Below are 7,919 nucleotides of genomic sequence, written 5' to 3'. Positions count from 1 at the left end.
CAAAGAGCGCACTGCATGGATGACGCCACTATCAGCACTAACCGACACATATGATGAGACCGGCACTCCGTTAACAGAGGAGTCCTCCAGTATGTAAGAAACACGGGCATTCTGCTTCCAGTCAGCGTCTGTGGCTTTCACTGTGAATATAGAGAGACCTGGCGTGTTGTTTTCTACAATGTACGCCTCATATGTGCTCCTATCAAAGACAGGTGCGTTGTCATTCACATCAGAGATCTGTAAGGTGAGAGTGACGGTGCTGGAGAGGGAGGGGACTCCTTCATCAGAGCAGCTCACTGTGATATTATACTCCGAGGCTCTCTCTCTGTCTAACTCACTGTCTGTTACTAAACTAAAGAATTTCTTAGACGTTGCTTTTATTAAAAATGGCATGTGTTCTTCGATATTACATGCGACTTTACCATTTTCTCCAGAATCGGGATCTTGAACATTAAATATGGTAACAACGGTTCCTGGTTTAGAAGTTTCTGTTACTGAATTTGTTTTAGACATAATGTTTATAGATGGCGGGTTATCGTTAGTGTCAGTAACTTCAACAATAACTTTACACGAGTCTGTTAGTCCTCCATCATCACTAGCTTGTACATGTATTTCATATAGCTGTGCTTTTTCATAATCCAGGCTTCCAGTAAGAGCTACAACACCGTTTTCTTTAGAAATTTGAAATATACTGGGGACATAATCTAGTGTGTTTGCTATAGAATACAATACGTTTCCATATGAACCTTCATCTGCATCTGTAGCACTGACTGTGCTCAATATTGTTCCTTTTGGAGCAGTTTCTGGGACAGTGACTTTATACATTTTTTTCGTAAACACTGGGGCATTATCGTTTGCATCTAGCACAGAGATATCCACTCGCATTGCTCCCGACAGCTTGGGCTCTCCGCCATCAGTTGCTGTGAGCGTTAAAGAGATGTGATTCTGCGCCTCTCTGTCTAAGGGTTTTTGTAAAACCATCTCCACATTTTTACTTCCATCCTGCTGATTGTGAAGTTTTAGAATAAAATTATCTGTAGGTTTTAGCGAATAACCTTGCACTGCATTAATACCTACATCAAGATCCATCGCTCTCTCCAGCACAAATTTTGCTCCAATCACAGCCGACTCGCTGATCCTAAACCTCATTTCCTCCTTTTGGAATGTGGGCACATTGTCGTTGATATCAATAACTTCCACAGTGACAGAGTAAAATTCAATCGGATCTTCCAGCGTAATTTGCAGATGTAAAGCACAAGGCGTTGTCTGTCCGCACAGCGCCTCCCTGTCGATCCTTTCTTTGACGAGCAGCAGTCCTCTATCTGCGTTCAACTCGATGTAGTCTGCTTTGTCCTCTGTATAAATCCGCGCTTTGCCGGACTTTAATCTTTTCACATCTATTCCCAAATCCTGTCCTATGTTACCAACCAGGGACCCTTTTGACATTTCCTCTGGAATCGAGTATGTGACCTGCCCGACCGCCGATCCCAGAGACAAACAAAAGAACAGCAGCATTACTTGCCATTTCATTGTTCTGTCCGACATTTTCTCCTCGTCAGATATTGGTAATCCAAAGAGTTATTTTTGATTCTAAATTGTCGAGTATTCCTTCAGTGTAAAGAAAAAAAAATCCAGGAAAATACTATTTTTTTACTCCAATACACAGAAAAACAAGAAATATAAATCACAGACAGAATGTCTCTGGTCCTCTGCCTCGAGGTTTGTGTGCTAGATGAGCATTTCTTCCTCTGTTTAGTGCTTCATGAAGAGGAAAAAATCTCTACATTAGCCAACAGCGGCCCTGAGAGTCCAAAATTGTTCACTACAGAATATCATACTGCATTAGGAGAAATAGTCTGAAGCCTGAAGACCCCATGGAGTTATTATAAAATTGTAAATTTGAATGCCCTTGCCATACTACTAATACATATATATATATACAAAATTGTCCAAAAGATTTTATTTTAAAATGAATTACTTAGGATTTTCAATTATAGTTTTTATCATTCAACAATTTGACACTAAATATATTGTTGAATTACTAGTAATTTGGAAACAAAAGCTTAATAATATATTTTAAAGAATAAATAAAGATCAAGACGTCAAAGATGGTATTGTTTTCATTTTACAGGGAATTTATAATTAGATATTTTTGTGTTCTGATATTTTATTGATAATCTATGGGGCAGAGGTGATAACTGATCACTAACGAGAAAAGGCCTTATATTTATTTTGTAAAGGTTAAATAACCAATAAACTACAGTTAAAATAATAAAAAAAACACTATTAGATTTAAAAAGTGAAAAATAAAATCCTGATGTATAAAAAATGACATATAAATTAAATACAGCATGAACCAGTAAGGCAGACTGGCTTTAAACGATGTTCACTCTACTTTTGTTCAAAAGTATAAAACTATTTTCTATCATCTACCAAATTTTTATCCATAAAACACAACAGTTTATTGTAATAAAGTACAAGTCTGCAGGACCACAATACAGTAAACAAACAAACAACAATCAAATTCAGAGTAACCAATGCAATTAGATAGACTAAAATATTTCTAGAGTTGTTCATTTATGTGTCCACTGCAGTGTTTAACTGAAGTTCTCTACCACTGTGGGGGGTTTTCAAAGACAACAAAAAAAAAACTATCATTAAAAAATCAGGAAATATAATTGCAGATCAATTCTAAATATTTGATTCAAATGGATGAACAAAGATATATGTCTCTTACAAAAACAAAAGAAATTAAACTAAGAATAGTTTTAAAAGATTTTAGTTTAAAAGAAACACATTCTTATTACTTAAAGACATCCAGCCCTACCAAAGATAAAAAAGTTGAAGTTACAAATTAAATTTTTTGATTGACAGCCATTACTTCACATTATAGATGCATTACAAAGCATATATTGCTCACTTAAAAGCACATATTAGATGTTGAGAAGTTTTTTTTCCTCAGGGTGAAGAAATTACAAAATCTAACACAATCAGCAAAAAAAGAGCTTTATTTGTGGTTTGATTTATAAAAGGCTAATACATTGCTGCATTGGATCAGCAGTGAAAAAACAAACAAACAAAAAATGTTTTTAACCTGAAGCACATGCAGCAACTTTGCAGATGTCTGAAGAATAGTAATGAGTGAATGTTGGCCTGTGGTCAAATAGCAAGGATGTTAACACAACAGCTGCAGTTTATAGAGATTGAACTTCTTGCACATATTATTTCCTAATAATAATTAATGGCATGTTTTCATTAAATGCAGCCACAACGACACTGTACATAGAATCTTGAAGGGTAGAGAATGAAAAACTTAGTTTCTTTATTGAAAATTGTATGAAATTTAAAACAACAACCCAATGCTGGCCAAAAATGTTTTGTTTAAATGGAAAACATTGAAAAAGTATACCAACATTGTCTAATCATTCAAAAACGTGAATTTTCTACAATGAAAGGATCAAAGCTTTTATGTGATGAAATTATCTATCAAATATGACAGAAGAAAAGTGTAACACAAAATGTGTTGCATTAAAAGCAGTGAGAACACGAGGTTGTATAATTAAAAGAAGGCAAAAGTGATTTATATTGTACGCCTTAGTTTTCCAAAAGTACAAGCGATAAAGTGGTCTAACCTATAGATAAACCTGTCACTATGAAATGTTTGAAGCAAAGCAACAAAAGATGCTGTCTATGGTGCTGAAACAAACTCAAAAGAAAAGAAACAACAAAAAATCTAAAACATACACACTTAACTAAAACTGTGCTGAGTGACTCACCTCTATGGGAGAGTCTGGTTGGTCCAGGATGCTCTTGTCACTCTGTATTCGCTGCATTGTCCCTGTAGAACTAGGATCCATTATCAACACGTTCTGACTACCAGCTGTGCCGAAATTACAGTCACTCTTTCTGGAGTCAGTCGTCCTGCACACCTCGTAATTGTACACATGTTGGAGAGTCCCTGTCCCCAAAGTGTCCGAGTAACGTGGTGGATAATATGGAATGACAGGGAGGTTTGAGTGATACAAGATGCGAGACTGTCTCCATCTGTAGATCTTTACTGAGATAATAACCACTAAACAGGTGATAAAGAGGAAGGAAACCACAGCCAGAGCCAACACTAAGTAAAAAGTCAGCATGTCATTGTACTCCTTGTCGTGAGGAGAGTCAGTGAACTCCGACAGCACTTCAGGGAAGCTGTCCGCCACCGCCACGTTAACAATGACTGTAGCTGAACGAGACGGCTGCCCGTTGTCCTCCACTATAACAGTCAGTCTTTGTTTCACAACATCTTTATCAGTCACCTGGCGGATAGTTCTGATTTCTCCATTCTGTAAGCCCACTTCAAACAGCGCCCTGTCTGTGGCTTTCTGCAGTTTGTAGGAGAGCCAAGCATTCTGTCCAGAGTCCACATCAACAGCCACCACTTTAGTCACCAGATAGCCCACATCTGCTGAACGAGGCACCATCTCAGCCACCACGGAGCCACCGGTCTGGACCGGGTACAGAATCTGAGGAGGGTTATCGTTCTGGTCCTGGATCAGGATTTTCACAGTCACGTTGCTGCTGAGTGGAGGAGAGCCTCCATCCTGCGCCTTGACGCGGAACTGGAAATCTTTGATCTGCTCATAGTCCAAAGAGCGCACTGCATGGATGACGCCACTATCAGCACTAACCGACACATATGATGAGACTGGAACTCCGTTAACAGAGGAGTCATCAAGTATGTAAGAAACACGGGCATTCTGCTTCCAGTCAGCGTCTGTGGCTTTCACTGTAAATATAGAGAGACCTGGTGTGTTGTTTTCTACAATGTAGGCCTCATATAAGCTCCTGTCAAAGACAGGCGCATTGTCATTTACATCAGAGATCTGTAAGGTGAGAGTGACGCTGCTGGAGAGGGAGGGGACTCCTTCATCAGAGCAGCTCACTGTGATATTGTACTCCGAGGCTCTCTCTCTGTCTAACTCGCTGTCTGTCATTAAACTGTAGAAATTATTTGACGATGATTTTAACGTAAATTCTGTATTTTCGGTAATAAAACAATGCACTTTACCATTGTCTCCAATGTCTTTGTCCTCGATATGGATTATTGTAACCACTGTGTTAAGTTCAGCATTCTCAGGTATTACATTTGACTTTGACATGATGTTAATTTCAGGTTTATTATCATTTACATCTGTCACATCAATAATTAACTTACAGGAATCTGTGAGACCTCCATCATCACTTGCACGTAAATTTACCTGAAAATTCCGTGACTCTTCAAAGTCAATGTTTTCAATTAACGTAATTTTTCCGTTTTCTCCGTTTATGTTAAATAACTTTCTTACATCATCTAAAGTGTTTGTTATAGAATATGTTATTTTACTGTTAGAACCTTGATCTGCATCTAACGCTTTAACTGTAGCAACAGCTGTCCCTTTAGGGGAATTTTCAGTGACTGTGGCTTTGTATGTCTGCTGTGTAAAAACGGGAGCATTATCATTAACGTCTAATACTGTAATAACAATCTGCATCGTTCCTGACATTTGCGGGTCTCCTCCATCTACAGCCGTTAACACCAGATTTATCTGCTCCTGTTTCTCTCTGTCTAAAGGTTTTTGTAGCACCATCTCTACATTTTTATGACCATCAGTCTTACTGTGAAGCTTTAAACCAAAATTATCTGTTGGTTCTAATTCGTACCTCTGAAGATCATTTGTTCCAACATCAAGATCCACTGCTCTTTCCAGCACAAATTTTGATCCGATTACTGCTGATTCGCTGATTTTAAATTCAGTTTTCTCTCCCTCGAATGTCGGTGGATTATCATTAATATCCGTGATCTGTACTGTAACGCTATAAAATTCCATGGGATTCTCTAAAATAATCTGGAAATGTAAAGCGCAGGGCGTCGTCTTTTTGCAGAGCGCCTCTCTGTCGATCCTTTCTTTAACAAGGAGGACTCCTCTGTTTCTGTTCAGCTCCACGTACTCTCCGCTGTCTCGAGTGTAAATTCGAGCTTTACCAGAGATAAAACGTTTAGTGTCCAAACCTAAATCATGAGCTATGTTCCCAAGTAACGCTCCTGTGTCCATTTCCTCTGGTATTGTGTAGCTGACCTGTCCAGATACTGAGCCAAAGAAAAGGAGGGCAAAACACAGTACCGTCTGTCCGTCCATTGTTCTATCCGAGTGTTTTCTTAGCGACGTCCCACAGTATATTCATACATCCCGGGAAATGTTGCCGATGTTTTGTAAACTCCACAGCTTTTTTTTTTTCAATGCAGCTGAGCAAACAAGATCGCAGATCGTCGTCTTAGTTCTACAGATTTAGCGTGTGAGCTCCTTTTCCATTTTGCTCCGTCTTCATTATGTGGACGTTACATAGGAGGTGCTGCTCTTCAGTCCCACACTCACCCACCAACACGCTAGTCAACAGCGGCCCTAAGAGTTCACCCAACAACACTACAGAAAGCCGGCAGATTTGTTTCATATTTTTAAGAAAACTAGTTTAAAAAAACGTGTTTTCAAAAAAGTGATAATGTATTAATACAACTACAAACATCTCATGAAAATCGTATTTCATGCAACATGGTTACACGTTCTTGGAAATTTTAAGGTGTATGTTTTAAGTTTCGGCTTTTAAAGTGTTTATAAAATGACAGCGCATGAGTTAAAAAAAACAATCATGCCTGCTATCAAATAATTTCAATTTTTTTTATAAATAGTTTACACCTAGTTTCCTGTAAATTAAGCAATTTTGTAAAAACAAAAAAGTAAACACTGGACATGGACTCAATCATTTATCAGCAAGAAAAGTCGTTGTCCAGTGTGCTGAAATATAGACTATTGTGCCAAAATGACCAAAATACTCCACTTTAGAAGACACCCATCACTGTCCAAACTTTACAAATCTATAACTTAAAAATATTAAAGAAAATAAAACATTCGTCAGTAAAAACAGAATATAATAAAATTATGATTTTCAAATCCATATTATGGTGTCAAAAACAAAACAAAACATGGAAACTTGTCAAAAGTGTAAGTACGCAAGTAAGTGTAAAACAAATTCAATTTAGGACACAGCACTTCAAAAACAAGAAATTAAAGTTGTGTTTTAAGACCAATGTAAAGAGATTTCTCTATTTCTCCAACAAACGAGGTAAAAACAAACCCAAACACCCAAACAAACAAAAAAGAACACAAATGCCTATAAGACGATGAACTCAAACTGACTCTATCCATGGTTCTGATGCTAATGAATAGGAAAACTAAAAAAAAAAACCTAGAAGGCTGCAGCAAATATGCCTTTTACTTCTGACATTAAAATAGCAAAATGCATATCAAAATGTGCTTTGGCATCCCCCCCCCCCACCCCCCAAAAAAGATTTTTAAAATACATTTTAGTATTGAAAACATTAATTTGGGATTTTTGCGTTTGTGAAAGACTGTAAACCTATAAGTTATGCGGAGTTGGGGATAACCTGTTATAGCTATTATGAAAATAAATTAAAAAAGAAATAAAGAAATGTTCAAGCACATAATTAATTAAACTGAACCTGTAGGAATACTATCTACACGTTATATTGTTCACAATAAAGCCTGGTAAAATATGTATCAAAAATGTGTTTTTAGAAAACTAACCTCTACAGGAGAGTCAGGTTGATCCAGGATGCTCTTGTTACTCTGTATTCGCTGCATCGTCCCTGTAGAACTTGGATCCATTACCAACACGTTCTGACTACCAGCTGTGCCGAACTTACAGTCACTCTTTCTGGAGTCAGTCGTCCTGCACACCTCGTAATTGTACACATGCTGGAGAGTCCCTGTCCCCAAAGTGTCCGAGTAACGTGGTGGATAATATGGAATGACGGGGAGCTTGGAGTGATACAGGATGCGAGACTGTCTCCATCTGTAGATCTTCACTGAGATAATAAC

The 7,919-nt window shown here is 37.8% G+C and overlaps 3 protein-coding genes across 39 annotated transcripts in view; all 3 read right to left on the bottom strand.

The window, feature by feature from the left end:
* Window positions 1-7,919, bottom strand: part of LOC108243066 (protocadherin gamma-A11) — a 234,173-nt gene that overhangs the window by 72,157 nt on the left and 154,097 nt on the right. The gene's annotated exons all lie outside the window — the stretch shown is intronic.
* The window catches only part of LOC108250159 (protocadherin gamma-A10), a 16,175-nt gene that overhangs the window by 5,889 nt on the left and 2,367 nt on the right, over window positions 1-7,919 (bottom strand). The gene's annotated exons all lie outside the window — the stretch shown is intronic.
* Window positions 7-2,067, bottom strand: LOC119617352 (protocadherin gamma-A11-like; the record flags this gene model as incomplete). Its single annotated transcript, XM_037977480.1, has 1 exon — window positions 7-2,067. A coding segment is annotated over exon 1 (1,539 nt), but the record flags the coding sequence as incomplete, so codon positions are not given.

Source organism: Kryptolebias marmoratus, linkage group LG9 (assembly GCF_001649575.2).
Source record: "Kryptolebias marmoratus isolate JLee-2015 linkage group LG9, ASM164957v2, whole genome shotgun sequence".
Taxonomy (NCBI): domain Eukaryota; kingdom Metazoa; phylum Chordata; class Actinopteri; order Cyprinodontiformes; family Rivulidae; genus Kryptolebias; species Kryptolebias marmoratus.
This window is presented reverse-complemented; position numbering and strand designations above follow the sequence as displayed.